General features: G+C 39.6%; 1 protein-coding gene across 1 annotated transcript; it reads left to right on the top strand.

Annotated features, from left to right (window-relative positions):
- Positions 1-922: 922 nt before the first annotated feature.
- LOC311308122 (electron transfer flavoprotein subunit alpha, mitochondrial-like) lies at positions 923-14,468 on the top strand. Its single transcript, XM_084437056.1, has 12 exons — positions 923-1,039; positions 1,804-1,953; positions 2,316-2,397; positions 2,520-2,602; positions 3,613-3,712; positions 5,752-5,862; positions 6,002-6,103; positions 6,206-6,274; positions 6,495-6,577; positions 9,379-9,444; positions 11,222-11,302; positions 13,541-14,468. The coding sequence occupies exons 1-12, from the start codon at positions 1,001-1,003 to the stop codon at positions 13,574-13,576; spliced, it is 1,002 nt and encodes a 333-aa protein (XP_084293182.1). The 5' UTR covers positions 923-1,000; the 3' UTR covers positions 13,577-14,468.
- The last annotated feature ends 819 nt before the right edge of the window (positions 14,469-15,287 follow it).

Genomic DNA, 15,287 nt, shown 5'->3' with positions numbered 1-15,287 from the left:
CCTCTTGACGTCTTAAACAAATGAAACGTGAAATGATCATATATCTCGAATGCTTTATCATTCGTTATAATGCATTGTAGTAGAGCTACACGTCGACCAAGGAGAGGTGTTTTGTTGTTGTTGTTGCTGGGAATAGCTGTATATGGGCCACTGTCTCCAAGCTTGGTGCACAGGTATCTTTTCCAATATCGTAAACAATATTCTTGATATCCGTATTTTTGTACAAATGGCCAACAGCAAGCAACATTTATTTAAAATGTTTTCCATGAAACAGAATGCAGGAGAATTGACACCTGACACCTCGTCTTTATGGTCAAGACAAGCCATCTATTCGAGAACAAGGACATCTACTGGAAGAAAATAAGAAGTGCATTTTAGGCCAGTCAGTTCACAACTGCATTGTTTAGGTTTAACTAGTCAAAATGTTGCAAATTCAGTCTTAATAATTAGGCTAGCTAAAATGTCTGTCAGATTTAGAGAAAAGAGACTCAAGTTGGGTCATTTGTCTGACTCTGAGAGTAGGCATACTAATCCCCGTGCAGAATCATTTTTTACACAAAACACTTCAAGCCAGTAACGCTCAAATGTGCAGTTTAGGCTGAGCAAATATATAGAAGCCTAGCCCACACGTTGCGAGTAAGCAATGACCTTTACATCATGCCCCATCCTATCAATCCCCCCTTTTAATTGAGAGGAGTTGTTCATCCGAAAACTTGATTCGGGGGTGAAATTCGTTTAGACCATTACCAAGAACATTATGTCAGCCTTGATAACACGACGGGGTATTCTACTGCCCAGTTCCAGTAACCTACTTCCATATTGTAGCCTATTGCAGAGTGTTGGTCAGCTCGCTCACTGGTTCACTGTCATTGTGCGACAGACGCGGTGAGATACAGCGAGAGCACCGTTCTCGCGAGAGACAGGAGTGGGAAATCGTGCTGCGTGCCTAGTGCTTGTCTCTGTGGCAGCCTCAGGACAAAACTAGATTATTTGCCTAGACATGTATAAAACATTGAATAAAAGACATTTTGGACAATTGGTAAGTAAAACATAACTGTTTGTTCGATATTTAGGAGACTCTTATCTTAAATGAGACCATACTCTTACTGTTTGTGGAGTTACTATGGGGTCAGATAAGGACATGGCACAGACAAACGAAACATTGGCCAGTTTTTTACAGTACCTACCTAGCCAGCTCGTTGCTAGCAAGCTATCGTAGTAACGCTAGACTCGTTGTAGTAGCTAGAATAATGACGTTAGCTAGATATTTTATGATTTTGACTTCCCCTTTTCTAATGCCGTTGCAAAATCAACACATTGGTGACCTAGAACAGCTGACATGGAGTGAATAACGGGTTAACGCTAGTTGGATTAAACTGGCTAGTTGGCAAAGCAAACTGCAGCAACGCTGTTCTTGACAACCGAGGTATGTAGTTTAATCGAAAAGAGCTATTGTTACAAGTTAAACTAATAATTGTTTTACACGGCCATGTTAGCTACCTCACCGGTCTCCCTAGTTTTATATTGACCTTTGCTATTTACACTGTCATCCCGATCCTGTCATTCCACTGTCACTCACTGTCACTGTCAAGGTAATGAGGCCACAGTCATTCAATCCGAAATATGCACTGACAATGAGCATGAACGGGCATAAACATGACTTGGTAGCTAACATATTTAAATGCAGTTATAATGCATAATATAATGCAATATATATATAGTTATAATGCAGGATATAATCACTATCTAAAATAGAACAACCTGAAAGTTATCAGGCCTGTTGTTTATTTGTCCCCCTTGCAGCCCTGTCTTCTTCGGAGGCTTCAGAGCACCCTGGTGGTGGCAGAGCACAACAATGACAAGCTGACCCCCATCACCCTGAATGCCATCACTGCTGCCAGCCAGGTGGGGGGCGAGGTGGTCTGCCTGGTCGCAGGAACCAACTGCACCAAGGTAGGGCTGCAATGCAGGATAAGTTTGGCTGCTTATTTTAATGCGTAGTACAGCAGCAGACGACGGACGCTTTTCAGCCCTCCGACATTCATCAGCGTTTATGTCAGGAACTATGCGTTAAAATAAGCAGTTAAACGTATTTGTGAGGGCGGATTTTGCCTTTTTTCACTTTGCATGTTTTAGAATCTGCACCCTTTAAGAACTCAGGACTTGTGGGGTGAGCGTGCCATATATCCTTTGTGCTATGACTGCAATACCCCAAAGGCTGTCCGTAACTAGTGTGCCCACAAAAATGCCTAAAAAACGTTATACTGTAGGCTGATTAGTACACAATGGTCTGTTTCTGTTTTATTCTATGATAGGTCGCAGAACAGATCAGCAAAGTCAAAGGCGTCAAGAAGGTGCTAGTGGCTCAACATGATTCATACAAGGGGATGTTACCAGGTGATGCTGGAGGAATGATACAAGTTCTGTTTTTATATATTACGGATACTTGAGAAGCCTGATTGACACCTCTGTTTGGACCATAGAACATTTAAACCAACTACATGTTTGTCTCCCTACAGAGGAGATGACTCCTTTGATTCTGGCCACTCAGAAGCAGTTTAACTTCACACACATCTGCGCTGGCGCCTCTGCCTTTGGGAAGGTAAGCTACATACATGTACAGTATCACTATGTGACGGCTAACAGTGCTCAATGTATGTTATCCTACTCTAGTGGTTAAAAGAAATTCTGAGATCCGTTCTTATCCAATGTTTATTTCGTGAAGTGCCCAGCCATGTAAGAATGATAGAATATTTTATCAACACAGCTGTGTATAGTCTAGTCTAACTGATCTTGCATTTTTAAAGATCAGGTCTGGCTTATGCTTTAATGCATCTGGGAGTTTTTTTCCCTCCATTTTCGCAAGAGAATATCTTCAGTAAGTGTAGTACTAGCCTCAATTACTACCCTTGTAATCTGTCTTTCTGCAATTGAGCTGTCAACTTGCTGATCTAATGGTATTTCAATCGAATTAGGATGCATTAAACAATATCTTATGTATTGTAATCCAACTCATATTGACTTAGGGTGGATGGTCTCGATTTCAGTGAGTAGATGACTGCTTTTTAGATGATGCATCCTAATCCCCTGGATTTGATTTCATTTGTTTCTAAAACATCAGCAGTCGTTTATTAAAGATAACTCTGAAGTAGCCGACAGTTAGTAGATTGTATTTCTGAGGTAAACCTCACACAGTTTTGTGTTTTCAAAGTATTATTTTTGCAGAAATTGCCCTAAACGCAGATGAGACATAATAGAACATATAACTCATGCTTTATGCCTATAACGTGTAAGTAAGTAAGTAGCCTTGAGAACCAATGGTTCTCAAGCCTAGTGTCCCATAGGGCAGGAGCCTATCTCCTGATTCCTTAGTGTGAGGCAGCTTGATGTACAAGTACACCCCCTGGACATGATGTTAGTATGTCACAGGGACTTACCCCAATCCAACCCTTGATGCTGAGTGCCAAGCAGGGAGGCATTGGGTACAATTTTGTATTGTCTTTGACTATGACTTTGTCTATGACTCGGTCGGGGATCGAACTCACAATCTCCCAGTCTCAGGGGAAACACTCACGCTGTAACATGTATAAAATGCTGTGTTGTACGTTGTAGAATCTTCTTCCCAGAGTTGCTGCCAAGCTGGATGTAGCGGCCATTTCAGACATCATCGAAGTCAAATCTCAAGACACCTTTGTTAGAAGCATCTATGCTGGTGAGGTTCTGGTTTAAATATAATTTGAAGGAAGCATACACATACTGTAATTGTAATAATTCTCACAATTAATATTTACAACACATTTCACATTACAATGATGTTGCTTATAGATGTTTGTTCAGAGCATTAGCATTAGAATTAGAATAATTAATCAGATTGATTTCAGTTTTAGGGAACTGCCTTTCTAATGGTGAAGGTCAAGGGTTAAATGTTTTTTTGCCATGTTTATTTGTAAAGTGATGAAAGGGTACATGCATGTTATTGTTTTTGCCCTGTTAACGACTTAATTATGTATCCCAAAGATCCCAGCTGTCACTCTGAAAGTATCTCAGAAGCTCTTTGATCATAGTTTGATTGGGCCTAAATGATGAAATATACATGAGTCTGATTGAAATTATCCACTTAAAGGAGTAGTTTGGTATTTAGCATCATAAGCCCTGTTCTAAGGTTATTTACGATCACACAGGCCATATATACATTTTGACAGACTTTGCACTTGAGATATTAGTGCTCATTGCTCAGGTCACATCTAAGTAGTACACAATGGGTCTCTAAGAGCATATATATGCTCATAGTGAACCATCAGCTGATCATATAATGGATCTCTATGGGCATATATACAGTATGCCCATAGAGATCAGTTGTGTATTAAGCTGTGACATGAGCAATGAGCACTTATATCTCAAGAGTGCAAAGTCAGTCAAAATTATTATATGGACGTTTGTACAGTATATGATCGTAAGTATCCTTAGGCTTATAATGCTAAATACCTCCTCCTGGTAATACTATTCCTTTAAACGTTGTCAAGAGCTGAATGTTCCTGGTCGGAATTCAGATAGGTTTGTTTTCCTGAACTTCTGACTGCGCCTTACACGTGACTGCTTCTGTAATTTGGCCCCTTGCCCCCTTTGTCAATCCCAGAAGTGATTTACTATGTCTAGTCTGTGGAATTCCATCTACATCCAAACTTGTACCAGTGTGTTCATGTTCATTTTTACTTCTGACGACCACATTTATTGTCCCCCACCTGATGAAATCGAGGGGGGAGGGGCCATTAGATTGTCCCCTGTACGTTAGTGCGTGCGTGCGTATGTGCGTGCAAAGCAGCGCTCTCTTCTAGTTCAGCGATTGACTTTGAGGCATGAATAACTTGACGCACACAGACCCAGCTCTGAAGTTCCGCATTCATTGGCTGAGATTGCACTTTGAACAACAAACTCCGAACAGAGCAGTCGTTTCTCCGAGCGAGAAGCATGGCAAATGTAACACAGTGGTCAGAAGTTACTGTACATATGATATGCGTATATAGGCGATTGAAACACAATGTCATATTACAGTACACTGAGCCTTTCGGTAAAGGTGCGAGCGGTCGGACATTTCACATCTGCAGGAACCGTCTGACGTTAACAGTAACCCATTGGCAAATATGTAAATCTTAACAGCAACACTAGCCCTATAGTGAATTAGAAGCATTAACGACAAGTTAGCTAGAGAGCTAGCAACAAAAAAAGCACACAATCTGACTTCTTACCCCAGACACTATTTGGCACTAGGGCCAGTAGACTCTGTTAATAGCAACATTATCACTACAGTTTATTTTTATTTTTTTACGTTGTTGTTTTCATTAAGTATTATTTGTCATACAGAAAGTGCAAAAACACTTGAGGTTCTTTTTATATGAACTATTTTAATCACTGATATTTTAAGTCTCTACTTTTGAATAAATGCTGACATTTTAGACCAAACAAAAAATATGATGGGCCGATATGCCGGCTCTATAGATTAATCTAAGCTAGAAAAGCCCACTTCACTTAGACATTCAACAACTGTACATGCTGATGACATGCATCATGGGTGGGGGACGACTGGTTCATTGTGCACTTGTTCTAGAATAGAAGAGATTTGTTCATACACAGTGACAGAATCTTCCCATATTATGGTATAGCCTACCTTTTAATACATGGTTCTGAGGATATCTTAACTAGCACAGAGGCAAAGTATTGTGTTTAACTGGACATGCACTTGTTTGGCTCCAGGGAATGCTCTGTGCACCGTCAAGTGTGCTGAACAAGTCAAGGTTTTCACAGTGAGGGGGACGTCCTTCGAAGCAGCGCCCGAGGAAGGAGGAGACGCAGCCACTGAACAGGGTAATTCAGCAGTAGCCAGTAGTAGTAGTCATTTTCAATTTATTGATGCATTGTCACCGTTCAGAATTGACAAAAATGTGATATTCAGCTTTATGTTGAGATGAGATATTTCCTCTTTTCTGTGTGGTTCTGAGTGTAGTTTCCCCACCACCTCCTGTGGGGGTGTCCCAATGGGTTGAACAGAACCTGACGAAGAATGACAGGCCGGAGCTCACCAGTGCCAAAGTGGTGGTGTCAGGAGGTAGAGTAATGACTGATACTGAATGGTATTCTATCCAGCACAATTCCCAGCCTCTCTTCAGTTCCATGTGACCAAACGCGCTGTCATGCCTTGTGCCTATAGGACGAGGGCTGAAGAGTGGAGACAACTTCAAACTGCTCTATGACCTGGCTGACAAAATGAATGCTGCAGGTACAGTAATATGAATGACGGTCTGGGCTGCATTCAAGACCCTTCCAAAACATTACTATAGGATGAAGAGTGATTTTGTGTGTGTGTGTGTGTGTGTGTGTGTGTGTGTGTGTGTGTGTGTGTGTGTGTGTGTGTGTGTGTGTGTGTGTGTGTGTGTGAGAGAGAGAGAGAGAGAGAGAGAGCAAATGTATTAATAACCTCCTGTATGTTCTGAATGCAGTGGGTGCTTCCAGAGCTGCCGTTGATGCTGGCTTTGTCCCCAATGACATGCAGGTTGGCCAGACTGGGAAGATTGTTGCACCAGTAAGTGATAAAAAAAACAAAAACAAGAGCCCATCACTGTTTCTCACATATGGTCTTTGTTTTAGCAAAATATACCACACAGTTAGTTATTGTCCCAGACTATGGAGTCATGCATTGGTAACAACAGAATAATCCACAGAGGGAGCTTGTGTGCGTGCACGTGTGTGTGTGTGTGTGTGTGTGGGTGTGTGTGTGTGTGCCTAACAAGACGTGTGGTTGGTGTGTATGGGTACGTAGGCCACAAGACACTCCTCAGTAGCAAAGGATATTTACATACCGTACTTGTTTTCAAACCAATGCAGACATAGACTGTGTGTCATGGCCTTTGTTATGCTGCAGTGATGTGACATTATTTCATTATTTCAAACTGAATGAGTCAGCCATGTTTGGCTTGCAACCGGGATACCCCAGCTGTCATTGTTCACGCATTAGGGCCGTTTGAACCTGAAATGTTTTTAAATGATTTACCTTACCCATTAGTGAGAGGTCTACCCTTCTCCCAAAATGGGCAGGCCTGACAGGATTTTTGCACAGTGTGCACAATTCAGGTGGGATCTGCAACTTGCAAATAATCAATTAATTGATAATGTATGATGAATAAATTTTGACTCAAAACTGGATGAAATGTGATGACAACATAATGTTAAGTAGTTTACAGGTATAGGCTGTATATATTATCTTAATACATTTATACTATGCCTGTACCAACCCCTTCCTTCTGCATCAGGCCTGCAAACATGCAAAATAGAAAAAGTCACATCCTGATGCAAGCTACTCCTGAGAGGGGAACCATGTTGCAGATTCATAATTCATCATTCTTCAGAGTTAATGCAGTATTCACATGATAATTAGTATTAATTTTTGATTGGTGCCTGCAGGCATTTCTGCATTGTTGGGTAAGGAACTTGTGCCATTATTACTGTATTAGTGTAACTGTCAGTCGCCTGTTTTATTTTACAAATGTGTGTCTTGTATTTTAGCATCAACGGCATTAAGCTTCATTATGGTTCCTTATTAGTGGCTTTTACAAGATGCCATGTCACTTTAATGACGATAGCAACACCTCAACTTTACTCAGTCAAAACAGGGGTGCTAAATATTATACAGTATTCTTATTAACTAGACTGCTTGTACATGGTTTTTCATCAGTTGTTTTGAGAACAATGGGATTTTTGAACTTTGCAGGGACAATGAAATATTCTTATATAGTATTTAGTGGTGGTTTGTGGAAACAAAATAATCGTTGTCTAATTAGAATGTTTGCCACATTGCAACTAATAGTCTAGTAGCTTTTATTACCATTATTATTGTTATTATTATTATTATTAGTAGTAGTAGTAGTAGTAGCTATTACATATTAGTATTAGTAGCTATTATTATTAATAGCTTAAAGATTTGAAGTGAACATGTAAATATTGTAGGGAGCAGCATCCATAGAAATAGAAGAGTTTTATTTCCTCATCAAACTTCATAGCATTAGTGATTTAAGTTGATTAGACCCATGCTAGTCTGTTTAATTTATTTTCTCATGCAATTCAAAACATTGAATGTGGTAGATTTCTCCTCCCCTAATCCAGATACATATCTCACTCCAGAGGAACTATCGAGCTATTGGCAGTGTTCTGTACTGTGAGCCAACCTGTTGTACTCTGTTTGCACACACGTTTATCGTAGTATCACCTGGTTGATTAACCCGGTGGTGTCACAGTCTGCCTGTGTGCTAGAGTGCCCGTGTTCTCACACCTGTGGGGAGCTTTGCTGTGTGAATGAGGAGGTTTCAGCAGGACTTTGGGGTATTTTATTAACAGACCAGCAGGTGCACGGCTCCCTGCTCTGCTCTGCCAGCAGCTGTGAGAGGGCATGGAGACCAAATGGCAGGCAGCAGACAAGCAGAGCTCAGGGAAAACTGACCAAGCTTGGCAAATCGGCCGGTCATCGGTCTCCCTCCTCTCCCAGCATCCACAAATCTACGCTCTAGAAAGGTAGTTTGCAGTGGAAAACTTTCAAAAGCTGTTTGTATGCAGCTATCGGGGAGCTCTTTTTTTTTCCCGTCTCTCGAGTGAAAAAAGGCCCCTAGATTGACAGCGCCTCTCCTACTGTATTATCCAGCCTGGCTTTTAACTCTGGGAGAACTGTGTTCACAAATTGATGCTCTGCTCCTTCGGGGCTGCAGCTGAAACATTAAATTGTACTGAAATATTCATATGTGAGTGCATTTAGCTGAAAGCAATTGATGTGCGGGTCCCCAGAGAACAGATGGAAATGTTGCAGGGGCCCCGGCACACTCTGGCAGACACCCTGACAGTGATTACACAGGCTACCTGCTAGGGCTGGGCTGAGAGTCTTCAGGAGGCGTTGGCCCCGTCGGTGGTCGGTCAGTCTGAGGTCTCCTGTGGTCACAGTCATTCTCTAATGACCGAGCTGTGCGTTCCTGTGTGTGCAAACATGCTACATGTCGTCTGTTCTCCGCTGTCAGACAGTCATTACCAGACAGAATCAATAATTGCGCTTATTTTTTCCTCTTGTTATGGCAAAATATTAAGGAGATTTAGTTATTTGCTAATAAATGTATCTTTGTGAGAAATATTGATTGAGTTGCGGAATTCTTACAGCACCATAGCATTCTGTTAACATTATGAAAATATTGTGAGTTTTACATTTTTAGCACAGTTTTGGCATTATGTGAAAAGGTCTTTTGAGACCTTGTGTTTTTGGATGTTACTGTACGTAAAAAGTTCTTCTTTTTATATAAATAAAATATATTTAATTTCTGTACTATTAAATATGTCTTTCTTTTCCAGGAGCTCTACATTGCTGTGGGCATCTCAGGGGCCATCCAGCATCTGGCTGGGATGAAGGACAGTAAGGTACATTACACAAATATTTATCACAATGTTCAGCCTATATATATTTATATTTTTATATATATTTTTTTTTTATGCAGGCTATCCCATTCAGACAACTATATTTAGCAAAAACACATACGAAAATAGATACAAAATAAAATTATGAATAAAATATTAACATAACATACAGTACAATACAATTAGTTAAAAGGCATCAACCAAATACAGTGATTCCAAATGATTCAACGTTATAACCTAACCTTAGTTTGACTCTTGTGATCATGATTCAGGAAACCCTTAGGAATCAAGCAAAAAATGATGTGTTTAGTTATTTCAGAAGAATTTTAATGAATACTTAAAACAAAATACAAGACACTGTATGCAGCACAGTCTCCCTGAAGAGTTGCTGTCTATAGTAATTTTTACTCAAAGCATTAGCAAATTTACCAGTCACAAGTCATGCATAACTACACATAGTTTAGGGCTTGTACGTCTGATTGCTAAGTTAATTTTGGTGTAGATTATTTTATTCAATTCTTTGGAGCTCCCAGTGTTGTAGTGTCTCTCTCCCAGGGGACAGCCTCGCTCCTGCCCTCATGTTTATCACATGATTTAGTGTGCTGAAGCTTTTTCTCTGATTGCCTAAATGTAATATGGTTATGAATTTGTGAGCAGAGATATGAAACTACATACAGTATCATTGCATTAAAACATAGATGAATGGTTCTACTTTACTTAAAATATTAGCAACTAAAAATTTGAAAATGTTTCTAATACTGTATGTAAGTAACTCTCCTAATAATATCCAGCTCTTTGAAGAAATTGGTATTATCTTTATGTACTGTATCAGAGCCTGATGTTTTGGCACTTATCTTTGTGCTTATTGAACATTTTGAAGAATGTACCAATTTATCACAAAATATTACTAATACCTTTAGGTCTTCAAATATTAGCTAGTTTGGAAGCTGTGAATTTATTTTGGAGGATTTTTAACAAAACCTTTCCCCCTTATAGGATTTTGAACAAACCTTCCGCCCTTATAGTAGAGTTGACCCACTTGTACAGCTAGTGATGGAGGGGAGAGCTCTACTCTCTCTGGAAGAAAACAGTTTTATGTAAATGCAAAAAAAACAACTTCTGTAGCCATGACAACAGCCTCCTGAGTCCTGAGTGTCTTTCTTCCGCACAGTGAGCTACAGTATCTACTCCGGAATCCCATGCACTTAAGAAGTATGTTTTAAAAAGGGAACCTGAGAAGCTTTTTAAAGAATGATGTATAATTTATCTGTATTTTTCTCCTGCTTCCGAGCCTCTTGAAAGTATCCTCCTGTGTAAGATGTGTTCTGAATATGTCAGACCACCGTAGTACGCAGCCATAGTCCCATATCATATTTGTTTTGTATGATATTTACCTGCTTTTACATATATCCAGCTGGTTGATGTCACAGAGCTGTTTTCAAAATCACTTTCATCCACTTCAAGATATATTTATAAATCAAACCACTTACGTGTGGTTAATCTGGACAGTGTGCTCCCTATCAACTCAAAACGTCATGTGAGCGTTCTATATAATACAGACTAGTGGTAAGAGTCTGTAATATCTCCCACAGTAATGGTTTATGATATTTTCATTTGAATGCTGACTCACTGTTCTCAGCTGCATCTGGGTAAACTTTTTTATTAAAGTAGTGTACCTTTGAATTTGAGTGTTAGCAGGTTAGCCTCCAATATTTTACTGAAGCATATTACCCATAGTAAGTTTTGTAACTAATTTTGTGTGTTGATTTTGTTTTGACAGACAATTGTTGCCATTAACAAGGATCCCGAGGCACCTATCTTCCAGGTGGCTGACTATGGTTTAGTGGCTGATCTGTTCAAGGTAAGCATGTTAAGCAATTCTGGTATTGAAATTAACACTTTAAGCCATTTGTGAGTGCAGTGTGATAATAACTAAGGATGCACCGATTGCAAAATTCTGGGCCGATGCCGATGTTTAAAATAACAATCCGGCCGATGCTGATGGCCGATGTTTACTTTATTTTATTTTTATTCTCCCTTTTGTTCCAGGGAAACAAAGAAATTAAGTGTTTAGTTCCAAAACACCGATTTTTATTTCACTTTAAGTAGCAAGCAAACTACATGTGCGTTTGAAGCGTTAAGTCACAGATCTTCTCTGAATCTGCAACTGGGTAGGCTACGTTTTGCAACAAAAAAAGCCGTAATTGTTGCGACATAACATCGGCCACTACCATCGGTGAATGTCATTTTATTTGCCGATGGGCCGATGGCAGTCAACAAGGCCAAGGCCGATGCCGATGTTCGGCCGATGCATCGGTGCATCCCTAGTAATAACTGTTAAAGAATGATGCATCAATTTGTGAATGATTAGCACACAGACGGTGATGGCTGATTTAGGGATCCAACCCTGTAGTGATGCACGGACATGGAGAATATCCCTCTAGTCACAGCTCAGTGCTCATGCTCAACCTGGTTTGAGGATTGGCTTCATATGTCCACCTCATACACTGTATATTCTACTTACACATTCATTATCTTCTGATCATTTAATGGTTTAAAAGCCATTTGTAAATAGTTAATTCATCTATGGTATATAAAGCTGTATTGCAATATCTAACTCAAGGATATCCAGGAATTTTAACCTGTATGCTACCCAGTATATCTAATTTATGACAGCATTTAATATGCCACTGTTTATTTCTTAATAGGACCAGGGCAGTCTTGACAGCTAGATAGGGATTTCTTTGTGATCAGGGCAGTCTTGACAGCTAGATAGGGATTTCTTTGTGACCAGGGCAGTCTTGACAGCTAGATAGGGATTTCTTTGTGACCAGGGCAGTCTTGACAGCTAGATAGGGATTTCTTTGTGACCAGGGCAGTCTTGACAGCTAGATAGGGATTTCTTTGTGACCAGGGCAGTCTTGACAGCTAGATAGGGATTTCTTTGTTACCAGGGCAGTCTTGACAGCTAGATAGGGATTTCTTTGTGACCAGGGCAGCCCTGGCAGCTAGATAGGGATAGGGATCTATCAGAGCTCTTGTGACACATGCATCCTCTCTCCTAATACAGGCCCCCTGGAGGGTTGGTTGTGATCTGTACTATGGCTTGATTTCAAGTCACGTTTTTCAAGATAATTTAATTGATGACTTATACAAATATGTTATATTGCATGGACAAAAACACACATACTCTTGGAGTATAGCTGTGCTGTAAGTAGCTGCATGCTGCGTACTAGGAGTTCTTAGAATGTACTGTACTCTTTGTTCAACCTTACCTCAGTTCTTCATCAGCTGGGTGCCATCAAATTAATGAGAGTGAAGTGATCATGTAATGTTAATGCATTTAAAGTGACTCCCTCTAAGTTCAATTATTAAGATAGGTGTCTAATGGTCACTGCTATTATTCTCCGAATGTGACAATGGGTCCTCCCTGGTTCATTTTAGAACTCCCATAAGAAATTTCCCACTTACCGGTTGTCAAAGTTGAATGCTCATTAAAGGTATTCCTGTGTTTTATGTATGGAATAGTTGAGTCCATATGAATTATCAAGGAGTACCTTTAATTTACCCCTCAGACGTATTGTGAGTAATTTCTAAACAAGCATCTATTTGAACCAAATTGATCACTCCAAAATCTCTTGAACCAACAGTATAAGTCAGTGATAGGAAACACGAGTGCCACTTCTCCCATCATTCATGTTCCTGTGTGTTTGCCTGGAGGAGGGATCAGCAGCACTTCCACAGTATGGCGCAGGTCTGAATGGTGGCGGCCGCATGCCCAAGGTCTGGCGTCGCCTCAAAAGGGCTTCATTGTGCAGAGTGAAAGCCTAGTGGCTTTTTCCATTTGTTTGGCCGAAGGTCATCATTTATTAACTTGTGCTGTGGGGTGTGATAGGTATGGATGTTTTGGTAAACTGGGTGGGAGTGTTGGGGATAATAATAGCTACAGTAGCAGGATCCAGAGCTGTGACCTGGTTATCAGCTTACATGTGAGCACAGGTCTCACATAACAGTGAAACGGGGCAAGGCTTTTGTTGGTGGCTGTTTGATACAAAGAAACTGTTTAACAAGAAACTGTTTGTTTTCTTTATACTTTCAGGCTGTTCCTGAGATGACCGAAAAATTGAAAAAGTGATGTACTGTATTTTGGGAAATCGGAACATGAAACTATTACCTATTACATTAAGAGCAATACACATATGCGCAAGTTAACCTACCCAGATTCAAATACTGCCTTATCTGCATTCCATGCTTATGTTCCTTTCGAAAGAGATGCTTTGATTTTAGATGTAATACATCTTTGATTATGATATACCTTTTTAAAATTATGAATAAAAGCAATTACATGTGCTTAAATAGATGTAACTTTGTGTTTTGTTGCTAATTTGAAGTGTGATGAATGGTATAGTACATTTGATGCTATGGTTTTCCTGTAAAGTGACAAGGAAATGTGTATGATGGGGTGTTACTGAAGCTCTTGATTTGTAGGCAGGCAGGTATCTGTAATGATGGGTATGATGCCTGATGAGACAAGTGTTGTATTGAACTATATCAAAACATATATTAAAACATAATTTGAAAGTACAATATATGCTTTGTATGCTTACCAGAAACTTAACTATACTGTAAGTAATACTTTTCATCAAATTGAGCTGTAATGTTATCTTTTAGCTGTGCTGTAAACAAATACTGGATTTCCATTACGGTGTATTACAACTGTGGGCCGCACATTTCATAATGAAATACTTATGAACACTAATGATGGAAGCCTTGATTGTTATAATTAAACATGTAAATACTTGTAAACATTTGACAAGCAACAAAATGGTACAGTAGTTTATCCTTTGAATTAATGATATAGAAGTTAATTAGGGGGTTTAGTCCTCATCACTAGGCAGTTATAGCGTGACAGGTCCTCCCAATGTTAATACAGCTGAATAATTTACATGTTCCGAGTGATATGCAAATATGATGACTTTCACTAATGCAATACTGATGTAATGGTGTAGAGTCAACCAATGGGAACGCTCATATTTGATAAAGGACCCATGCTTTAGAACAGCTTGTACTATTTACCTTGCTGTTTTGGAATGTATCCAACTGTATTTCTACTGTGTATTCGCTGTGATTGTAATTCTGCTGGAATTACATTATTAACTTCATCAGGGAACAAAAAGAAAACACGATTGTGTTGTTTTGTCTATCAATTGTCAATTATGTCAATTGTCAAATATTATCCATTTTAAATTTTATTCAAATGACAACACCTGCAGTTGGCAATGAGTTCACCCATTTTAAGTTTACAAAAACATCTGTAAACATTAAAGTGCACAGGATTGGCTCGCCACGTTCAGGGCACATCTCTTTTAAAGGTTCATGCTACAAGCACTCCACTCACAGTCTCTGTCTCTGACCATCAGCAAATTGTTCTTTCATTTCTTTTAACACCTCAATTAAACTTTGATCAGGTCAAAAAAAGTCGGCATTAATAGTGTTAATCTTCAGTTTCAATACAAATATCTTTATCTCATGTATAGAAAGACAAAGGTAAGAAATTGGCTGTTGGCAACAGTCATCTGGTGAAACATACCCTGTCAGAACAGAGAACTGCACAGTTACCATAGTTAAAACAAATCTAAAGAAACCAAACACTGTTCAACCATATAAAGCAGTTCCATCAGGAAGCAGTTACATCAGGAAGATACACTCTTTATTAGGTTTGTTCTGTATTGGCTTGGATGTGGCCACTTGCTGGTTTACTTATATTTATCACATTTGGCACCAGTTTGAAGTAGCATTTCCTGATGTTGGTTGTTTCTAGACTCTAGCATTAGTCACTTCCTCAC

This window comes from Borostomias antarcticus (assembly GCF_949987555.1).
Source record: "Borostomias antarcticus genome assembly, chromosome: 4".
NCBI classification, from domain to species: domain Eukaryota; kingdom Metazoa; phylum Chordata; class Actinopteri; order Stomiiformes; family Stomiidae; genus Borostomias; species Borostomias antarcticus.
The sequence above is the reverse complement of the archived record's forward strand: the minus strand, read 5'-3'. Positions and strand labels throughout refer to the sequence as shown.